Source organism: Callionymus lyra, chromosome 10 (genome assembly GCF_982586985.1).
Source record: "Callionymus lyra chromosome 10, fCalLyr1.hap1.1, whole genome shotgun sequence".
In the NCBI taxonomy this organism is placed as follows: domain Eukaryota; kingdom Metazoa; phylum Chordata; class Actinopteri; order Syngnathiformes; family Callionymidae; genus Callionymus; species Callionymus lyra.
Window position 1 is genome coordinate 25892910 of NC_141827.1, and position 22263 is coordinate 25915172.

Below are 22263 nucleotides of genomic sequence, written 5' to 3' on the forward strand. Positions count from 1 at the left end.
TTGTGTGTGTCGTCACCAGTGTTTCTGCTCCACTTTCCAGAGTGTCCCGCAGGCAGATATGGCGCCGACTGTCGGCTGAGATGCGGGTGTCGGAACAACGGCACGTGTGAGCGTGTGACGGGGGCGTGTCGCTGCGGAGCAGGTTACTACGGACACGCGTGTGAACACGGTGAGACGACAACACAACACAACACAACACACAGACTGTGACGAGGAACCAATTATAGTAATAAATCATATGATTTGTTCACGTTCCAAAAGTTTAATATTTCTTTTTCCTCTTGAAATCACACAAAAATGTATTTTTTTTATTGCCAACTAAAATGTTTTTTAAAAACAATCTCCTTATTATTCTTTAAATTTAAAAATAAGTTAACATTTATTTTAATGAGAAAGTTATCGGCCTTTATACTCTATGCAAAAAGTATTTTTGTTGGTCTGGTCCAATTAAGATAATAATAATAATTGATTTTTTTCAAACTTAAATGATTTATTTATTTATATTTCAACTTTTGGATACTGGTTGTGAGGTGTTTTATATAATAGCAGATTTAAAAACAAAAACGAAAAAAGCAAAATAATATCAATAATAAAAATAAATAAATAATAAAATGGCACATTGCAAAAAAAATATTGAAAGTGATAAATAAATCCAGTTAAACGACGACATTTTGGTTTCCATTAAGATAATAATGTTAAATGATTTAAAAAAGAAAGAAGCTAAATTGTTTCATTAAATAATAGTTTGTTTGTTTTTTTGGTATGTGTAACTACACCCAAATATTATATTCCATGGTTTAGTTTACACTTTAATTGTTGACACGTTAATTAAAAAATATATAAAATAACGTATTTTATAAAAATAATAAAATAAACATTAAATAATAATAGTATTTTTCATCCTCAAAAGTATTTTGCCTATTTATCTCATGGATGTATTTCCATGTATTTTTTTTTTTACTCCTAAACAAAATGTATGTAAATGTATATTTTCTTAACTTCTTATTTTTATTTTAATATTACACCTTTTTTTAATTCTAAAAAGGTGCAGTGTTTTAACCCATGCTTGCTGGGGGTTTACTCCAGGTACTCCGGTTTCCTCCCACAGTCCAAAAATCTTAATAACAATTCAAAAAAGAAAAAAATGTTTTTGAAGATCGCTTAAGCAAAATATCTTTGACATACTATAAAATATTTACCTTTAACTAATATTTATATGTTGTTGTTTTTTTCAACCTTTGATTATATCAAATTTTGATTTTGAATTTAAAAACTTTTAATTTCCCATCATTCATCTCCTCATTAAAAAATGTCAGACTTGGGAATAGGAAGTGTTGAAGGTGTCTTGCTGTTCTTCCTATCGACTGATTCATTGATCTCAAGTGGTTCTTGTGTGTGTCGTCAGCGTGTCCTGCCGGGTTCCACGGGCCCCTGTGTCAGCTGCAGTGCGACTGTACCAACGGGGCGTCCTGCCATCCTGCGTCGGGTCAGTGCTCGTGTCCCGCCGGCCTCACCGGGTCTCGCTGCCACCGAGGTCAGTCCCGGCAGGATCTGTCGTCCACTTTGATTCAGTTCTGACCACGAGTCTGTGGCCACCTCAGCGTGCGACCAGGGGAGCTTCGGCCTCGGCTGCCAGGAGACCTGCGACTGTGAGGACGACTCGCCGTGTGACCCGGTGACGGGACGGTGTCTCTGCTCGTCGGGGAAGACCGGACCCCGATGTGAATTTGGTAATTCACTATTGCAAGTGGAAGTAGAATCACATGTGTGAGATGTTGCTGATGTTTTTTTTTCTTTACTTTAGAGCTACTTGTATTATGAGATTAATGCAAGTAAAAGTGTAGTGAGAGGGCCATCTGTGGCCATTTGAGAGACTATAAGTGGCCCATCAGCCTCTTTAGTTTTTAGCTTCAACCATTAGGGTGTATTGCAGACATTTGACTGTGTCATGTTGAATTTCCTTTGATAGCAAACTAACAATTAGATTTCATATTTATTTTATGATTCATTTCACTATATATATTAACACCAAAACATGTTTTTTAATTACTTCCCTCTTTCTAATTCTTTTGAGTATTTGTTTTCCTTCAAAATAAAAAAAAAATGTTTAGAAATATGCGCAGGATCATATTTAATTTAATTTATCTTGTTAAGTATAATGATGTCTTTTAAAATGTCCCCTTCAACCAGTCCGTTTTATAATCTGGGCCCTGAGGAAGTTTAGTTGCCTACACCTGTATTGTATTTGAGGTATTGACTCTGGTGTTGCAGGGTTTATAAACCACGTGAGGAAGTTGTAACAGCTCTCATTGGTTTTCAAACAAAAATATGTACAAACATCACCTAAACCTTTAAAGCTGCTGAATTGACTGTATCCTCTTGCCCTCAGTTATCACTGGGATTTTGCTGGATTTTAATGGTTCCATTACCTGTGGACGACGTAATGATTGAATGTTTAATTTCAACACAATTATGAACAAATTATTTTTTGCACATCCATTCAAAAACAAGTTTAGATTAGTACAAAAACACATGATCTAAAAACCCCCCTCCCAAAAAAATTTATATTTGTAGTGCTGTTGAATATTGATAAAGTATCGTAAAAAAAAAAATTCAATATTTAAGTTTATCTATATTTTTTTTACAGCAAATCTATGAGACACAAAATAAGCTATTGATAATGAAAACCCAGAACATTTCCCAAAGCATAGCTGCTAGTCGATGCTAAATGCTACTAAAACCTTTTGAATAGTTTTAACTAGTGGTGGTCTGATGAAACTTCATGAAGCAGTGTCATTATTTTCAGAGTCCACTAGATGGCAGTCTATGCACTATTTTCCTTTGTTTTGAACAACTGTTCTAATGAAACATCATTTTTAAACTGATGGCGCCACCTACTGACCTCTAAACAACATGACACTGCTTCATGAAGCTTCATCAGCACATCACTAGTTTTAAGCAGGATGATTGAGGATGGTTGTGCGTATATTTATATATATATGCATCTTCACCACTAGATGTCACTCTCTGCTTTATAATATTTGTTTCTGATCTACTTACTCAATGAAACCCAACATCATTTTCAAACTGGATCATAATGTACCATGATGCTACTGCTCAGGTGACCCACGTCCCTCGAGATCTTGTTAAGAGACTTAAAAAAACAAACGTTCTCTTCTCCGGCTCAGACTGCAGAATGAATCGCTTCGGACCCGACTGCTCCGAAAGCTGCGAGTGCGACAACGGTGGACGATGCAACCGAAAGAACGGCGGCTGCAGCTGCCAGCCGGGCTGGACCGGACTCTCCTGTCAAGAAGGTGCAGTAACGCATCCGTGATCGTCGCTGCTGACTCTGCATGTTTGAGTCGGAAGTGCCGAGTGTGCAGTTAGTCCTGCTGATGCTGCCGGATCTTCACTGACAGACGGTCTTTTGTCTGCTCAGGTGGACCTCCAGGACTCGGCAGCAGCAGGGGCTCAGAAGAGAAATATGACAACTGGTTATAGCGCCCCCTCCTGAGAGAGACTCATTTATTTAACTGGTGCTGAAAGACTGCAGCATCTACAACAGACTGAAGAGACTACGGACCTCATTTGGAAATCCTTCAAGTGACTTTTGAACCGTCGCTGGTTCGCTCTTGGAGGTCCAGCTCTCGCGGTGATTCAGGTTCTGCAGGTCTTGTAAATAACTAGTCCAGTTTTCTACCAAGGCTCAAACCTGAACTCATGTGCACCCGCTTACAATGTGTATAAATGGCTTGATATTTATATTTTTTACTGCTGAACATTTCACAACATTCATGTCAGAACCATTAAAGCAACACGATGTTAACTGAGCGAAACCCGAAGTCCACGACGAGTCCATCCTCGTCTGCTTTTGTTCGCGTGTTCTGTGTCGGGGTCTTCACTCAACTAGGATCTGAGCTCAGCTCAAGTTTGACTAGTTGTAGATGAAAGAAGCTTCATGAAAAAGTTTTGAAATAGTTATTCTAAGCCAGTTCACACTGAAAATTAGTTCGTATTTCATAGTGATGTGTTTGTGACGCCCCATGGTGAAGCAAACACTGTATTGAGTTGCATGATACTTTTTTAAAAAGGCCACTAGATGGTAAACTCATAATTAATTAATGATAGCAGGGGTCTTAGAAAAAGGTTTTGATTTATGTTGAAGGCCTCATGTTACAGCATCAACTGTATCATGCTACAGTGTGTGGAATTTGAAAGGCCACTAGATGGCACACTCAGCTTTATAAACTCAGATTTAACAACAACCTGTCATCATCTTAAACTGAGAGTGGCATCTAGTGGCCTTCAAATGTATCATGATACAGTTGGTGATGGTCTCATGAAGCTTCATGAAACAGTGTCATTATTTTCAGAGTCCACTAGATGGCGGTATCTGCACTATTTTACTTTGTTTTGAACAACTGTTCTAATGAAACATCACATCATTTTCAAACTGATGGCGCCACCTTCAAACAACATGACACTGTTTCATGAAGCTTCATCACTAGATACAGTTGGATCATGAGGCGTCATCAACCCATCACGAGTGATATCACCACTTTAAGAAGAACTAAAAGAAGAAGACAAAAGACTTGAGTCGTCATTCTTAATTTAATCATGATTCTCATCAAGATTGAAGCTGTACATCCTAAACTTCAGATTCAAGCACGGTGCCGAGAACGATGCCTGCTAAAGAAACAACATAAAAAAGGCAGAGGTGATCACAACTGGAAACATTTATGTACAAAGGTCAAAGTATCTACACCAGATCATGAAGTCCAGCGGTGCAGCAGGAGGGACCAAGCTTTTCCTCAAACTCTCTCTGTGGGCTCAAAAATAGATTCTCCTCCGTGTCTCCAGCCCGTTACTAAGTCATGTGACCCAACCAGAACCTCGTAAAGCCGCCATCTTTGTTTTCCCTTCTGGGGTCGGGAAGCTAGATTCCGACGAGTCAGCGTTTTCTTTTTTTTTTTTTTAAATACAAAAGTGATCTCACTTGTGTGCAGCAAACTCGGACAGATCTTTACAGGACACGGAAATAACACAAATCGTCAGACACAGTGATTCCCCGTCCAACCCCCGAAAAAAACGAACAACACTCGAGGCTCTCGGCTTGGGCGGAGATTTTCAACAGATTCTTTCCCCTCGGAAAACAAACACGGCAAACTTTATTTTTGTACGACGTACAGCGAAAGGGCCATTGATTGAGAAGATCTGCATGTGTTTTGAAGTCATAAGTAATAAATCAAAGCAATAAAAACAGTAATTAAAGATATAACTTCACAAATTTTAGGAAAAATAATTATTTATACTTTGTAAGCCGTAAGCATTCATTTTAATAAGTTACCAATAAGATAACCAGGTTAACTTTAAGAGGAGATAAATGGACTTAGATAAATGTTAAATAAATGTTTATTACATGTTTTTATTAGATCAAGATAAAACATGCACTGGCGAGAAAGGACAGCGTAACTAAAAAGCTCTTACGATGAACGTCTTTTTTGAACGTTTGTTAAATTTGGCTCCACTCTAAGGCCCGTAACGTTCTTGAAAAAGCTGTCGTAACGGCGTCTTCCTGTCATAGACCGGGGAGAACTGACCCTTTGTAATTAGTGCGACAAATGTTGTCGCAAGTGGAGAAACTCGCATCTGATTGGAACCGCATTAGTTGGATCCCCTAGTGAAGAAGCAGGATTATAGTCAAGACAAATGCCATCACTAAACTACAGATTACAAGTCTGGAGTTACAAGAGTTATTCATCCTTCAAGTGTAAGAATTAAAAGCCCAGAACAACCTTCACGAGAGCTTCATCGATCCATGTCAGATGGACAAACAATCTCTTGGACTCATGATTCACTTTCAGATCCAGCACGAGTCTCGAGGCCTCATCATGAAAGCGCCGTGGATGAAAAGGCTCCGTTGCGTGGAGGACGTCACATGCTGTCCACTTGTGCTTTTATCAGTCGGGGAAGCACCTGAAGTGGCGTCTGACTTGAGCTTGTAATACTTCTGTCGTGTAACGCGGACAGGGCTGCTCCTAAAGCTGCTAATACACACCCGGATACATGAGTTGAATAAGAGAAGGGGGGGTAAATACGGAGCCCATGTCGTAGATGCTGGACTGAACACATGCGTGGAGATTCCGATGTTCTCGCGGGAAGTGGGAGTCGCTCGCGCGTGATAAGATCTTTGGCTTCAGCCAGAGTTGCACCTCAAAGTAAGTCGTAACACCGGGTTCTGAGCCGCGAGTCGACGGTGGCGAAGCAGCCGTGAAAATAAGGCAAAAATATTCTCTCGGAGGGAAGTTTAAGGTCAGACGCCTACGGCTCTGACAAGTTTGGGTTCTAACACATCCTCGGCTTTCTCCGGTTCTCTGCGACATGACAGGAAACAGCCCCCCCCTCCCCCCTCTATTTAGACAAACTACCCTCTAACACCGACGGATACTAAAGTGCTGATTGTAAAGCCGGGGAGGCCTCGCACGCTGACAACACGGACGACAAGTTTCACTTCCAGACACAAGAAGACCAGTTGGTAACAGAACAAACATGACTATGGTACATGTGCAGCACAGTCCTTCTCCAGCGCGCCCTCCGCTCCAGTTGCATTCAAACAAAAGACTAATCTGGCTGCCAAGCAAGCGTGTGCTTCTTTTTTTAAATTTTTTTTTTTAACTCTATGGTTTTTAAAATAGCTGAAGTAGATGTGACTTAAGTATGAGCGCTATATCGCTAACATCTTCCTCGCTTTTTTCCCTTCGTCCATCCCTTCCTCTTCCAGTGGAGGTGATGGGATGCTCCTTCTTTTTTTTTCTTTCTTATTCTTCTTCTTCTTCTTCTTGTCGTTTCCCTGCGACTCTAAATGAGATCCCCTGGGTAGCCTCGGTGTGGCCAGACTCATGCGCCAAGGGTCTCACTCAGTAAAAGCTCAAGCAAACAGAGGATCAGGCAAAGGTGAGGCGCTGCGGCAGCAGGCGGGCCCTGCCGAGGCGAGGCAGCGCGGCGCGTTAAGAGCGGTAGTCCTTTTTACTGTATGGCTTGTTGCCCAGGATGCTGTCCACCTCGTGTGTGATGGAGGACGACAACTTTGGAAGAACCTGGGAGAGGAGACAAGACATCGTTGTGGTGAAGTTACACAAGAGGGAAACACATAATTTATTCTTAGATTCTCGGTTCAAAAGCCAAACGATCTACAGTAAACGATGTTGTGGACCAGGTTACTTGAAGGAAAACAAGCTGATTTACTCTCCCTCACCTCAGAACAAAACGTCATATCATGAGATGATATGTAACACAAGAGACCCTTTCGTGTCTGAAGACTCTCCTGAACACTTTCAGAGTTAAACGCCTGTGACGTCGACGGACCAATTACCGCACAGGAAGTGGTGAGTCTATACATCTCTCCAGACCTTCTGCATGGGAATGGAAGGCTGAGGAGCTCAGCCCCGGCAGAGGTGAACCCCCACTGGGAACAATTTGTCTCTCGATCCAGACGTACATTTTTTTTTGCGGTCAAAATGGATTAAAAAAAATCTCCCTCAAGACCCTGACCTCACACTGGAGAAATACAATGTATGTATTTATTTACTAAAATTTAACCACTGAGCATAGAGGAGGTATTGGATCTAAAAGGTATTGTAGGTTTGATGACGCTTCATGAATCAGTGTCATGTTGTTTAGAGGTCAGTAGGTGGCGCCATCAGTTAAAAAAAATGATTTTTCATTAGAACAGTTGTTCAAAACAAGATAAAATAGTGCAGAGACTGCCATCTAGTGGACTCTGAAAATAATGACACTGTTTCATGAAGCTTCATCAGACCATCACTACTAAAAATAATTTAATTACAAAATGTTTTTTTCATGGTCATTTCAGTGTTAGGTAAAGCAGTTAGCATGACTCCCGACCAGCAAACACTGTTGTAACACCACTTAACTATAACTAAAAGAGATAACAAAAAAAACAAGCAAATACTTTCTTAAATTAAGTGTATCCTTTCTTTTATACTCATGGCTGCCATTTCCCCAGTTTTTGGACAAAAAAAGGCATAAATATATACAAGTATATATATATATATAAACTTTACAGTTTATACATCAAATTCAGTGCTATTGAATATCGATACAGTACCCAGAATAATAATAAGAGATTTATGGTTATATCGATATTTTCTTCACACCAAATATATTTGAGGGAAAAAAAACTCCAACCTCACTATTTAGGGAAACATTCTCTGCACCAAACTTTAAACAAGTGATGGTCTGATGAAGCTTCATGAAGCAGTGTCATTATTGTCAGAGTCCACTAGATGGCGGTCTCTGCACCATCTTCCTTCGTTTTCAACAACTGTTCTAATGAAACATCGTATTTAAACTGATGGCGCCACCTACTGACCTCTAAACAACATGACACTGCTTCATGAAGCTTCATCAGACCATCACTACTTTAAACGACTTAACAAAAGGTAAAGTGTAAAATGTTAAGCCCTCACTCCTCTACCACTTGATTAAAGTATTTTTTAAATACAAAACTGTATCTAGACGTGCAAAGACAGATGATTCGTAAATACTTTGTTGACTGAACATTTTTCTATCATCAGAGGTCAAAATACAACATCATTATTCCGCCTGCAACTGTTCCATTCCTGAGTAGATGCTTAGTGCTTGTATGAAATTGAAAAATGTTCCTTTATGATAAATTTCCTTCTCGGATAAAGGACACGCTTCTATTCCCGGACTTATCTGCAGTAATGGGGAAAGTGGCGAGCCCTGGGGAAATGTGACCGTAGCATTTGAGAATGGAAATATCAAACGAGGAGGGGGTGGAGAGAACGCTCGCTCACACACACGTCAGATACTGTACGTCCACGTGTTTGTAAGTCTGAGAGTCTTTTTAGAGGTATTCAAAAACCCCCCCAACCGGCTTTAAAATCCCATTAACCGGGGCCCGTCTTATCAGGAGAGATGAAGAAGTGGCCGGAAGCTCCACGCCCCTGGCCACCGATACTGGGCTGACCTTATTAACTGGGTACAGTAGAGCAGCCGAGCGTGCTGCCCGAGAGGCCGAGATGTTCCGCAAGACCAGGCAAAACCGAGCCCTGAAGAAGCAGGTCGGGGTCACATCCAGACGCGGCTCGAAGCATGACGACAGACGCACACTGACACGCAAATATCACGACCTCACCTGTATGGCTCCGATGTTCTCCATCAGCTGGTCCGTGCTGGACGCCCCTAAGAGGACGGAGCTCACCCCCTCGTTCCGTAGGCACCATGCTGGAGTAGGGGACGAGTAAAGAGCAATGATACAAACGATACACACTGTTACTCAAATCGTCCCAAAAAAAAAATTAAAATTGGCGTTTTTGCCAACATGTTGCTTTTTATGAGGAACTTAAATTAATCTTTTAACCACAAATTAAACACACATTATTGTCCCTTTATCTTATACTTTCTGCATCCATGAATCTCTACAAAGTGGTGATAGGTTGATGTACCAGGTTTGGATTCGTAAAAAAAAAAGATTCCTTCACAAAGTCCTATAGTCCTAAAGAAGCTGGTCTTCCTGAGGGAAGTTCTTCTCCTGAGGGCTGAGCAGTCAGAGAGTCTGTCTTTTCATCACACGATGTCTTCAAGTAGGCTGAGAGCTTTTTCGGTGGACGGTATTGATCCAGGAGGAGTCGAACGTCCCGTTGAGGATTCTCAAATTTTTGCGCTTTTGTTGACAAAGGGTTTCCCCACAAACGCCACGGAGCGCCATCTGCATCTCACATATTCAGATGTGACAGTCAAAAGTTTAAATAGTTTATTTGTTATTTAATTATTTCTTGGTCTTAGATCCATAAACCCTCTTTAGCCAAATTTAAAATGATTTAAAACCCGGACCTGTTTCACCTTCGTAAAGAGTTAGACAGGCTTCTCTGAAGAATAACTTAATTGAGCTATAAAGTGAATTTATTTGAGTTAAAAGTACATATTATGCCTCAAATGTTTTATTTGTATTGATTTTTTATCTAAAAAATAAGATTAGGATTTATCAAAGAACATTAGAGACATAGTAAGATAATAATAGGGTCATTGGCATGTCAGTATCTTTATAAACATGAGTAAATTAAATGTCTCTACGAGCACAAAGACAGTTGTTTGAACGCATTACATAATCGAACCTGATGTTTTCCCCAATTGAGGACTCGTAAGGAGATTACAACATCAAGAGCGGCAGATTTGGGCTGTAAAAATAGTGGGATTATGTTGCGACTCGCCGATTCCTGGAGCGTCTCTGGGATGCCTTCGTGAAAGTCCCAACATCCATGAGCTCCACTGTTTGTCCCGAGTTTACCTGCTGGTGCATCAACACTCGGTGGCAGCCGAGCGTCCATCACTGTCATGCTGTTTCTATTCGATCCCGGGGCCTCACCGTGACGCCGAGGACGGAACATAAATCGTACGCGTCGCCTTCAGGAGCGCTGGAAGGATTTATGGTAATTGGGAGAGATGAGGGGATCCGCTAATGGGCCGTGAAACCTAATCCATGACACCGCATTACTGTGAACGTGAAGAATCTGTGCGGAGATGAGGAGCCCCAGATTGGGTTCCTCATATTTGAACCGACTCCCTGGAGTGGCTGAGTGTGTGTTTGTGCCGCGCAATTTCACCAAAATCGATACGTTTCACCGCGAGATTAATGTCTGGAGACGCACTTTTCATGCCGACGCAGTTAAATAAGATAAAAACTGCAGCTATGCAAATGCTTCCACACACACAATACATTTATATTCCAGATGTGCACTTGTGTTCTTGGAAGATATCTGGAGCATTTTATTATGGTTACAGAAGATTAACAACTTAACTTAAAATGGATAGTTAACTTCATTAATCCCTCAGGGGATATCCTTTGAGAATTTTGGTAATATAAGGGAATAAATGCCTTTAAAAATCTGACCAAACAAATTTACAATTTACATTTTATAGACAAATGTATATATAACTTTGGGAAAGTTCAAACACTTTTGTATCATGATTTGTTGTTTTTATTTTCTTAAATAATAAGTTAAAACATTTTTTTTTACCAACAAGCCTATTTTAACGTAGCAATTATAATCAGAGGTTTCAAAGGTGTCCCTATTTTTAAGTGAATAAAGATAAATACTTTTACTTGATATTTCTTTAATTTAAACTATATACATCTTATCTTTTAAAGAACTAATTTATAAATATAGACCTTTTCAATGCGTGGCCGTGTTTATTATTTAGGTTAAAAAAAACAACAAAAAAACATGAGGTAGTTTCAATATTTGTTTTACTAAAAATCGTTTTACTCTTGATCATTTATAATTTAAGCTACTTTTTTTACAGCACATATAGAGAAGGTTATTTCCAACATTAAACAACTGTTAATTGATTTGGCAAGAAAATGTTAATATAGAAAAGTAATAATATTATAAATACTATACGATGCAACTATAGAAACATAATAATAAATAATATATTTTATACTTTATATTATTTTAACTACTTCTTGTAATAATATCAATAGTAAAAAATAATAAATTATCATTTAAAAATACAAACTTAGAATATGTTGAAAGGTCTGATCTCTTTATGTCAAAGGGTTTGATTTTACGACTCTCGAAGGTCTCTTGGGAGTCTCGGCTTTAATTTTAGAAAGCATGAGCGTCATCACACGTGCGCATCCACTGGAGTGTAAGAACACACACCTGCACGCACGCCCTCGACCCCGGCTTGACCCCGGCTTGACCCCAGAGGGGCGGACAGACAGACAGAAAGAGAGAGAGCAGCAGAAAGTCTCTGCGTACCGATGGCGAGTTGGGGCAGAGTGCAGCCCAGACGCTCCGCGATCGCCTGCAGCTCTTTCAACTTCGCCTGCTGACGCCGGCCCTCCTCGCTCAAGATCTTGTCCTTCAACCACTGGTACCCCTGTGGAAAACACAGCACACCTGCTCAAAAACTCGGCCCTGGTCACACACACCGCTGCCACGCAGCTCCGGTGTCAGCGGGGCCCGTTTTTCAACATGTGACTCTGTCTCCTGCTACACTCAACCTTCTCAATATAGACACGGATAATTGGGCTGCACAACATTCTGCTGAGATCATGAGCGCTCGTCGTTTAGTGTCCTGGGTTTTGTTGCATATAAAGGATGGTTTTATGGTGTGTTGTAATGTAACAATCACCTCTTTTCTAAAATCCAAAATAATAAACTGATCCATCTCAGGATCATAAAAAAATGGAATCATAGTTGAATATACATATTTATTTTACAAAATGCACGCGTTGTGCAAGAGAATAGGTTAATAAATATAATTTTTGGAGTATTTAGTTAATTTAAGAATGCAGTTTTTAAAACGTATTAATGTGTGCTTTAGTTCTTTTATAATCAAAATAATGTACCTAATTAGAAAAGGTTAACATTTTTTTTAATTAATTATTATACATTTATTAATAAACATATTTTTTTCAAATAATTCATTTAAAAATACAAGTATGTGAATGTATGGCTATTTAATTATTCTTATTTAAGTACATTACAAAGCACTACCATATTTTTGGTTAATCCGAGAATATATTTTCACAATTTATTTATTTTTGTTTTTCTTTCTCTATGTTTTCAAATAATTTATTTAGTCAGATGTATATTATATTATTATGTATTGACCTTTTATTAAAGTTCACTACAAAACTACTCGCCTTTGTTGTGTTATCTGAGAATAAATTTTTCGATTTACAACTTTTACATTTGAGTAATTTTTCGGTTCAAAATAATGTACACGATTGGGAAAAAAAAAACGTTTACAAATGATAAAGGATAATTAGATTCTTAGATATATAGTTTATTCCAGATTATCATTGTTAGCATTTATAATTACTAATAATATTAAATAAATACTCGTAAATTATTAAATAATACAAATTAAATATATAATTAAATAAAAAGGAATGTTTTTAAATAATTCATAAATACGGGTCCTTTGAATTGCTATGTACACGACTTATTATTTAAGTACTCTACAACATCGATAATACATTTTCACAATGTATTCATTTGTGTGTAAATAATGTACCTAATTAGACAACTAACACTAAACACTATCACTAAAACAACCCTACATTTTTTTTTACAAGAATTTGAGGAAGATTCTAAAAAATATCAGTTTAAGATGAAGTTACATAGTTTAGTTCAGATTAACATGGTTAGCATCAAAAATCATCTACAGTTATTTTAATGTGTGTAGTATTTTAAAAGCCAATTCATTTATCTGTATTTCCAAGGTTACATAGGAATATTTATGGAGCAAATAAAACACGTAATATTGACATATTTCACAGTAAAGTTTTGAGGTTGTGCAGCCCAAACACAATTCAACACCATAAACTCTTAACAAGTGACTCCATGGATTAGGATTAGTAGTGACATCACCAGGTAACAAACATCCACAACACCGAACAGGAGGCAGAACGGCATCACAACGACAACAACAACATGGAGGATTAGACCAGGAGCGCTCACAGACTCACAACATGCCACTACACAGCTACACAAACACGACCACTGATTTAGTGACGAGAAGGCGTGTTGGTCTAATCTAGATGGTGCTTGATGTTTAAAACAAAGCAGGATTATTGGTTAATTGGTGTGAACCATCTGGTGATAGGTGTGGGGGGGAACACTGGGAACACAAGAAGAAAGTTACACAGCAGGCGGACAACGACGAACATCCAGGTGTGATGGTCAGCAGGTGATAAGAGCAGGCGGTTCTACCTTCAGCGAGGCTCGAGAGTACGGAGGAACTCGGCCGTCGTATTTCCCTGAGATGATCCCGCAGGCCAGAGGAGACCACGTCATGGCCCCGACCCCTGGACCACAGAGAGCAGCGTCGTCACACAAGTACACAAGACATTTGTGCAGCAGTTGTAATATTTCTTTATCTATGGTCAGTTGTTGCAACACTGTGATGCCACAACTATTATAAACTAGATACTAAGATTACCTAAACTTGAATTAATACTATCTACGTTATTACTGCCACATACTGTGCTAATCTCTCACTAGTAACTACAGCTTCTACTAGTTAAACTATCCTTTTACTATATTGTTACTACCCTGGTATGAAACTGCCTTACTTGTTCAAATATACATTTGGTTTTATGCAATACTTGCAACTGATGCCAGTTTCTAACTTCTACAAATATTGCTAAACTATAACTACCACACTATACCTCCCTGTTACACTACAACTAGCATGAAACTAATTAGCAAATTAGTTATACCAACACAAGAGAACTATCTTCACACTACAAGAAGCAAGATGCTAACTAGCAACTTCTACTAAAAAAATACAACTACATACATAATAACTACCTTCCAACTACAACCAGGATTAGGCTAATACACCACCTTCTACAAAAAGCATGTTGCCGACTTGTCATTTTTACTAATACCTATAAGCATGACGCTAACTAGCAACTTATACTAAACTAAAATGATATCACACAATAACGATCACACCACTACAACTAGCATGAAACTAGTTTGCAACGTAGACTAAACTGATACTACCCCTGAATAACTACATCCCCACTAAGACTAGGATTAGGCTAACTAGCATGAGCTAATTTACACTAATATCTAACTATCAACACCTACTACTACTAAACTATAACTAGCTCCCTGATACAACTAGCATCTTCTGCTTAAACCTACCAATAAACAAAGTAAAAAAAAAAACATGTTAACTAACTTGCTACTACCCACTCAGAAACTACTTGTTCATAATATTTCTTTAGCCTTCTCTCAACTTGAACCAACTAACTACCACTACTTAAAAAAACATAAAAAGCCAACTAAATTAATGATAAATGTAGAACCGAAATACTTGAAATGACTTGCTGCTAATTATAAAACTATTTCACTGTATTTAATAAAACATTCAGGCAACTGGTGTTGCTGGTAATTATAAAATTAAATAAAATTAAATAAAAAAAGAAAATAAATAAATAATAAAGTAAAATATATATATATATAAAAAATAAATAAAAATGCCCACCTATCTTGTGGAAGAGCTCGGGCAGCTGCACCTCCACCTTCTCCCTCTGGAACATGTGATACTCGGCCTGCTCACAGATGGGGGGGATCTGGTTGAACTGCCGTGCGACAGAGTAGGCTTCCTGAAAGGAGCGCGGAAAAATCATTAGTCAGCGTCCAGCCAATCACGTCGACGGCCTCTCCGACTCCCGGCCGTGACACTGATGCTTCCCGACGGTCGTCTTCACAGGAACCCACCATTATCTCCATCGGGCTCCAGCGGGACGTCCCCCAGTACATCGCCATGCCTTGATTTATCACATGAGTCATTGCTCGCACCGTCTCTGCACATGAAAAAAAACACAGAGAAATACAGCTGCTGTCAAACTCCAGTGTTTTTTCAGCATTTCATCCTGCGGCCCCATCGGCAGCATCGACCCAGATGAGTGCGATATTTTCCTGTCCAGGAGCTTTTCAGGGGACGATGAGAGAGAAGCTGAACCAGGAATGAAAGTGACGTCACATCCAGACAAGTCAGAGGAAATCAGAGTTGGCAGGCGTGTGCCTCAAACACTCCTTTTTATTAACACAAACTCACCTCAGCTGGAGGAAAGAACGGAGACGATTTTCGTGCCAGTGTTTTGCTGACTCACAGATTAACCCCGAGTCTTAGGCGAGGACATGAAAGACGCAACTGACCCAGTTAGGAGTGAATTCTGATTGATATGTGCTTTTTACCAGCTTCTGCAGGACAAACGGATCAGGACGTCTGCGGCAAGATCACGAACGCACAATAGAATGAATACTTCATGCAGAGTGAACCTTCATGTAAATATAATGAAGGTAAATGAACATTTTGATGTTATTTTTCAAGACGATTCCTTCGTTAAAAATGGACAAATATTCAATTAATGACTTGTAAGAAATAGCTAATCCCAAAATGTCTATAATAATCCAATTAAAATGTCATTAAAAGACATTATGATATTTGATTATTGTAAATATTTGATGTAAAGATAAACATATAATGAATGCATATTTAGAACTTTAAATTATATGAAAAGCACAATTAATAAACACAAAAAAAATATTTTACACTGAAAAACAATATTTTTAGGTAAATAGTGGAAGCAGATTGAACCTTCATGTAAATATAATGAAGGTAAATGAACATTTTGATGTTATTTTTCAAGACAATTCCTTTGTTAAAAATGGACAAATATTAAATGAATGACTTGTAAGAAATAACTAATCCCAAAATGTCTATAATAATCCAATTAAAATGTCCTTAAAAGACATTATGATATTTGACTATTTTAAATATCTGATGTATAGAGAAAAATATTATTAAATAAATACATATTTAGAACCTTAAATTATATGAAAAGGACAATTAATAAACACAAATAAATGTATTATTCACCGATAAAACAATATTTTTAGGTGAAAACAACAAAGAAAAACTAAATGGAGGGAAAATGTCGTCAATATTATAGTCTTCTTTTTAAATTATAAATATAAAAACGTGTTTTATGAAATTAATTCAATCTGCCAATCTGCCAAATAATAATTATTTTACACAAAAAAAGAGACCGGTCTTCTAATATTACAGGAATCATCTCTTAATAATATATTTATATTGACTAACAGGAAGAATAAACACAATCATTTGAAAATATATTACATGTATTCTTGAATTGACTTTTTTTTTTTTTTTTTTAATCGTGAATTGTTGGATTATTTGTCAAATTAAAGGCAGGATTGAGTAGAGGATAGGGATTGGTCCTTTCGTTGATATGTTTGTGAATATGAAAGGATTTCCCTGAAAACTGACGGAGCAGCAGTTCACCCACTTCCTCACAGTCTGTTGACTGCCTTCCAGCAAAACACACACCAGATGGTGAAGCTACGTCAGAAAACTCGCGGAGTTTCGCGTGGATTTGATAAACAACCGCAGAGTTAGACGACAACACGGACTTCTGGCTCACTGGACACATGGAAGTGGAGGAGGAAAGGACGACCTCTGACCCTGACCCTAGCCCCAAAGAGGAACTCTGAAGTCTGAAGCAGATGGATGCTGAAGGACCAGCTGAGCCCAAACACACACACACACACACAAACACACACTAGGCATCCATCCTCGCTGCAGCTGTGGAGGTGGAAGACAACACTTTTAAAAATAGATGTTTCACTTCACACCGCAGGGATGTACATATCTCTGGTCGTCATAGAGACCAATCACAGCTCGGTGAACGAGAAGAAGGAGGTGGAAAAGTTTGGTCGACGACAGCTCACCTTCCATGGGCGTGTTCGGGTCAGGTCTGTTGGCGAATACCACGTCCACATAGTCCAGCTGCAGTCGTTCTAAAGAGGCCTTTAAACCTGAACCAGACCAGAGTATAAGTTATTAATAAGTAACAGAACAAATCAGCAAGAGTGTGTACTTTAACTTCAAAGCAGCGATATGTAACATTTTGACATCATTTGAACTTATATTCAAGATTATCTTCGTTAGGTAACCTTGAGATCGTGTGAGTCACGGGACCACAAAGCAGCTTCACATTAGAGGTTAAGTACTGATGCTTTTTTAACTTACAAAAAAATTATGAAACCAGGAACAACAATCTAGTTCTGTAAACAAATGTAGATGCAGAATATTGTTAATGGCAAAGCGGGAATTTACATCATTGCAGTTACACTAATCTGACACTACGGGAAGCCATACACACTAGTCTAAAGTCTACTGAAAGGGCCTTTAATGTCAGAACAATGGTGCTAAAGCGGCTTAAATCAGCGCTATTGTTTTTAATCAATCGCAATGATCACTCAGGATCACAGGTGGAATATACTTAAAGAGCTACATTTACTGAGCTTCAGTCTCTAAATTAAAATGAACATACTTTTTTGTCCATATTTCTAAAAAAGGACAGATTACAGACTTTCACTTTCCTTTTATTTACAGAGTTAGACATGTCCAAAACAACGTTTTGTTTCAAATAACCAAATTTATTAAATATCTGTTTTTTTTTTCATTTTAATTTACGACTTTTATTAAGCGTATTTCCTGGACACTAAAATCCTTACATTTTCTCAAAAATCGTCAACGCAAATGTGCCTTAATTCTGGTTGTGCTTACTGCCCCCTAATGGATTATATGCACACTTTATAAAACAGTGCACCTTATGTATAAAAATATACCTGTTCATTGATATCGTGTCTTATTAATGCAGCGCACCCTTTAGTCCGAAAATATACAGTAAGCTTTTATAGACAAAAATAAGTATGTATTTTTATAGGTGCCTTTTCAATCTCAATTGAGTTTGTCTTAGTAGCAGTAATTAACTTGTTTAATTAGTCGTAGTTAATCAATATAATGGGAAATAATAACTGAACAATTATTACGATGTACATTTTTTTAATGAATGAATGATTCTGGACACGCAGTCACTGTTGATTCCGAACCAAAAAGAAACTAATTATGATGTTGTCTGCCTGAAGAAAGGTTCCAATGATGGGTCTGCTTACCTTCTATAATGTGTTTCCGGGATAAACCTCGCTCAGTCTCTGCTCTGCGAAGATAAGAGCAGAAAAACAGGAGGCATTTTAAACAGAGAACCTCACAAATGAATCAGCTTTAGTTGAAGTATCTGACGCCCGATCAGTGCCGGGGCGACACCTCATTATGCCTTTTTATCAGCAGCATCAGAAACAAATTACACGGCAGGATCGTTTCTCATACGGACGGCTGGCGTGAAGGAAACTTACTTTCCGCCCCAGAAGATCTTGGTGGTTATCACCAGACTCGAGCGTCTGTGGATAGAGAAGCAGGTTTTTTTTGTCACGAGCAGGTAACCACAGAGCAATGTACGAAGGTGTGTTGGCAGCATGTGTGAACGCCGCGGGTGTGTGTGTGTGCAAGTGCAGGTGTGAGTCTTCCTATATAGTGTGTTCATGTTTAGACCTGCTCAGTGTGTGGCGCACATACAATATTTTATTAAATTTACTGACATTTTAAATACCATTTTAAATATGTTTTAACTGTTTTTTTTGTACAAAATAATTACGATTTCTGTGATCTTTATTTAATTTGGTCTATAGCTGGATGGATACATTTGAACAATAGATTTCACTCATATTTATTGAATTAAACAGAAAATATTCTGTGTAAAAAATTGTCTTAAGTGCATCTTTTCGCCTTTTAAAACATGGATTTTTTTGTGTAACTGTCGACATTTTTAGTACTTTGAAATTCACAACTAAAATATTTAAAATATCCTTTTTATAGAAAAAATTATAATTGATTTAATTATTTTTCAGCGTGATATTCATTTTAAAACATTTTTTCAAATATAAATAACGATATATATAACTACATAAGAATATAATATTATATAATATTAACAAACAGAATGAAGTTCATTTAGTTTTTTTCCTTTTAAGCAAGTTACACATTAAAGTTGAATTAAATTAAAATAATACCAAATGCATGTTAAAAAAACAACAAAAAAAGATAAATCATTTGTAACAGACGTTTTGCTCCATTATTGTATTTTGGTGTTTGCTGTTACGTGTGGACACGATGGATCGTTCACAAGCTACTCTAGCTGCAGGTGAAGAGAAAAAAAAAACATGTCCGACTAAGAGGACAGTATTCATCCATTATTGAGCTCCTTTAAGGAGAGTGTGGGCGCGACCCGTTTTAATCTTTCATCTCTCCACTTTCCAGTTCATAACACACCCAATATGTGAGGCCACCGCCTCAGAGCGACAGGGCGGAAATTAGAAAAACAGATACTCGATTAAAAAAAGAGTCTCATACCTCCATCCTTTCTTCTTTATGATGTTGCCCAGCACCACCTCTGCCCTGTGAAGCAGCAACATAATGGGAGAAGATGAAGGGACAGTTGTGTTTACACACACAGGAAACCAAATGACACTATTTGGATTTTGCTGCATAATGCATGCGAGAGCTTTCAGAGGAACATGTTACTTTCGGATCCCAGCTGTGCAGCAGAGCCACCGTGTCACTCATTAGCAGCCACAGGGGGCGCTAAGGAGGGACGCGACGGACGGAAACCTGTTGCTGACTTATATGAGATATGTTTTAATGTCATTATAATTTTTAACATCTTAACTAAGACTCCCACATAAAATCAGAGCCTAATATTTGTCTTTAAACGTTGTCTTGTCTCAGGGTCAAGGTGACCCGAAGCCCCGAAAACAAACGTGTTTGTGGTATCCCATGTGTTGTCTCTGGGTCAAGGTGACCCGAAAACAAATGTGTTTGTGGTATCCCTTATTATCTCTGGGTCAAGGTGACCCGAAGCCCCGAAAACAAATGTGTTTGTGGTATCCATTGTGTTATCTCTGGGTCAAGGTGCCCCGGACTAAGGCAAATGTATACCTTACCCAAAAGAAAAATATTTAGTACAGGTTTTTTTTTTTTTTTAAAGGCAGCGTATTCCAATCATTAAAAAATAGAAGGTATAGATTCAACATGTTCCAACTTGTAGCTTTTTTAATTCAATATAAAATAATAATAATAATTCTGACTTTAAACTTTCTGATTTTTAAATCTAATTCAAATGAAAAAAAACCCCCAACATTTTAAGATACATATTGTTGACTTCAATTTTAAAACTAAAATAATTCAACCCTTAAGAAAAGCAGATTTGAACCATGTTTATACATACTTAAATTAAGTTTTTCTGTTCTTTTCCAACCGTAAACTAAAAAAAAAAAAGATATAATTTTTTAATGCTAAACTTGCTAGCGTAGCTTCAAGTTTGAGGTGAAGTTTACCGCGTCACAACTCTTTGCATACTTCCAAATATCTTTATTTCTATAAATCTCCAATTAAATAACAAACCTTTAACTTCTACTATAGAACTAATGACATCAAAATCAATATTAAGAACGTGTTTTTTAGGAAAATAGATAGTATTTTTCCTGAAATGTTAAACCGCCGTTTTAAGTTAAGCTGATTTTCCCAACAAGCATCACAACCACTAGGAGAACGAAACCTCGGTATTGAACCGAACTCTCCTTTACGTTTCCACGGCTCGGCGGGGCTACAGTAGGTGCTACACCATCATCCGAGCAGATGGACACACACCTCACGCACTGCGAGGAGAGTAGGAAACACGCTCCGCTTGGTTCCGTCCCGAGTCGTGAGTAAGTCAACCATACGGTACAGTTCGGCCCAGAGCGTCGTGACCTCATTGGTACAGTCGATAATTGGGTCTTTTATTCCACTAGAACTGGAAGCAGAAGCTGTGATATAATGCGGCGTTATTTATAACTCTGTCATGTTTACTTACACGATCCTGCCTCATCACGTCGCTCGCGTGGAACTGCAATTTTCCAATTAATGGACGCATTGAAGGAAATAAAGGGATGTAATGCACGCCAGAGAAGAGCGTTTATTCCTGTATTTATTTCAATTCGTGGAAAAACACAATTGAGTTTTGTGTTGTCAACAAATGCCGTGTTGACAGAACCAGCATCGGTCAACAGATGTGAGGAGAGGAAAGAACCGATTTAATTTCAGCGCCGGACTGGAAAGCCAGGCGCTACCTGGAATCTGCCACTATGTTGTTTTCGCGTCGCCGGTTCCATTCCCGTGTCATATTATCTGCCGGGCGCTGGAAGCTGCCGGGATTAACACCTGTCTAACGGCACATACTGAGCGCGGTGATACGCCGCCGCAAACATTTGCACCTGCTAAACAGATTCAAGCTCCGCCGACTCCAGCGGGGAGAACGTGAGAAAGAACCGATCCGGAGTTTCAAACCAACTACTGTGTTTATGGAAACAGTGTCAGCAGAGAAAGTTGGCTCCGGTAAGAGTCGTTGTCCTAAAAAATTCAGGTCAACTCATTTTCAAGGAGGTCGTTTCGGGAGTTGCTCAAGGATTCCTGACTAGTACTTTTATTTATGTATTCACAAGTTTCCTCACAAAGTTTGAGAGAAACTATAAAAGAGATCATCTAGACAATGTATACAAGGTATAAAAAACAAATCACATTTGTTTACTGGCCTTCAGGTCAACTTCACCCTGACACAACACAAGGGATAACAGTTCATAATGTTGCTTCCCAAAATAAATAAATAAATACATTTTGCTAACAATTGATCATAATGTTAAAGTAAAGTTATTTTTACTTTCTTGCTTGTTTGCAACGTATTGCTCAAAGACACACACCAAAAAACGAAGCCCCAATAAT

At 38.4% G+C, this 22263-nt stretch overlaps 2 protein-coding genes across 6 annotated transcripts in view; one reads left to right on the top strand and one right to left on the bottom strand.

Annotated features, from left to right (window-relative positions):
- The window catches only part of megf6b (multiple EGF-like-domains 6b), a 60545-nt gene extending 56706 nt beyond the window's left edge, over positions 1 to 3839 (top strand). Inside the window, exons 34-38 of the mRNA XM_087800968.1 lie at positions 41 to 169; positions 1406 to 1534; positions 1602 to 1730; positions 3189 to 3317; positions 3443 to 3839. Coding sequence (XP_087657094.1) covers positions 41 to 169; positions 1406 to 1534; positions 1602 to 1730; positions 3189 to 3317; positions 3443 to 3504 — 578 coding nt within the window. The 3' untranslated portion in view covers positions 3505 to 3839. The remainder of the gene's footprint in view (positions 1 to 40; positions 170 to 1405; positions 1535 to 1601; positions 1731 to 3188; positions 3318 to 3442) is intronic.
- Positions 3840 to 4595: 756 nt separating this feature from the next.
- Positions 4596 to 22263, bottom strand: part of kcnab2a (potassium voltage-gated channel subfamily A regulatory beta subunit 2a) — a 101351-nt gene continuing 83683 nt past the window's right edge. For 4 of the 5 annotated variants that reach the window (XM_087800221.1, XM_087800218.1, XM_087800219.1 and 1 more), the window contains 10 exons: positions 19858 to 19902; positions 18804 to 18848; positions 18564 to 18607; positions 17334 to 17420; positions 15297 to 15382; positions 15061 to 15181; positions 13776 to 13870; positions 11814 to 11934; positions 9185 to 9273; positions 4596 to 7100 (listed from right to left, as the gene is read on the bottom strand). In XM_087800221.1, coding sequence (XP_087656347.1) covers positions 7011 to 7100; positions 9185 to 9273; positions 11814 to 11934; positions 13776 to 13870; positions 15061 to 15181; positions 15297 to 15382; positions 17334 to 17420; positions 18564 to 18607; positions 18804 to 18848; positions 19858 to 19902 — 823 coding nt within the window. In that variant the 3' untranslated portion in view covers positions 4596 to 7010. Of the gene's footprint in view, positions 7101 to 9184; positions 9274 to 11813; positions 11935 to 13775; positions 13871 to 15060; positions 15182 to 15292; positions 15383 to 17333; positions 17421 to 18563; positions 18608 to 18803; positions 18849 to 19857; positions 19903 to 22263 lie in introns of all 5 variants that reach the window. The other variant, XM_087800217.1, reaches the window with a different exon arrangement.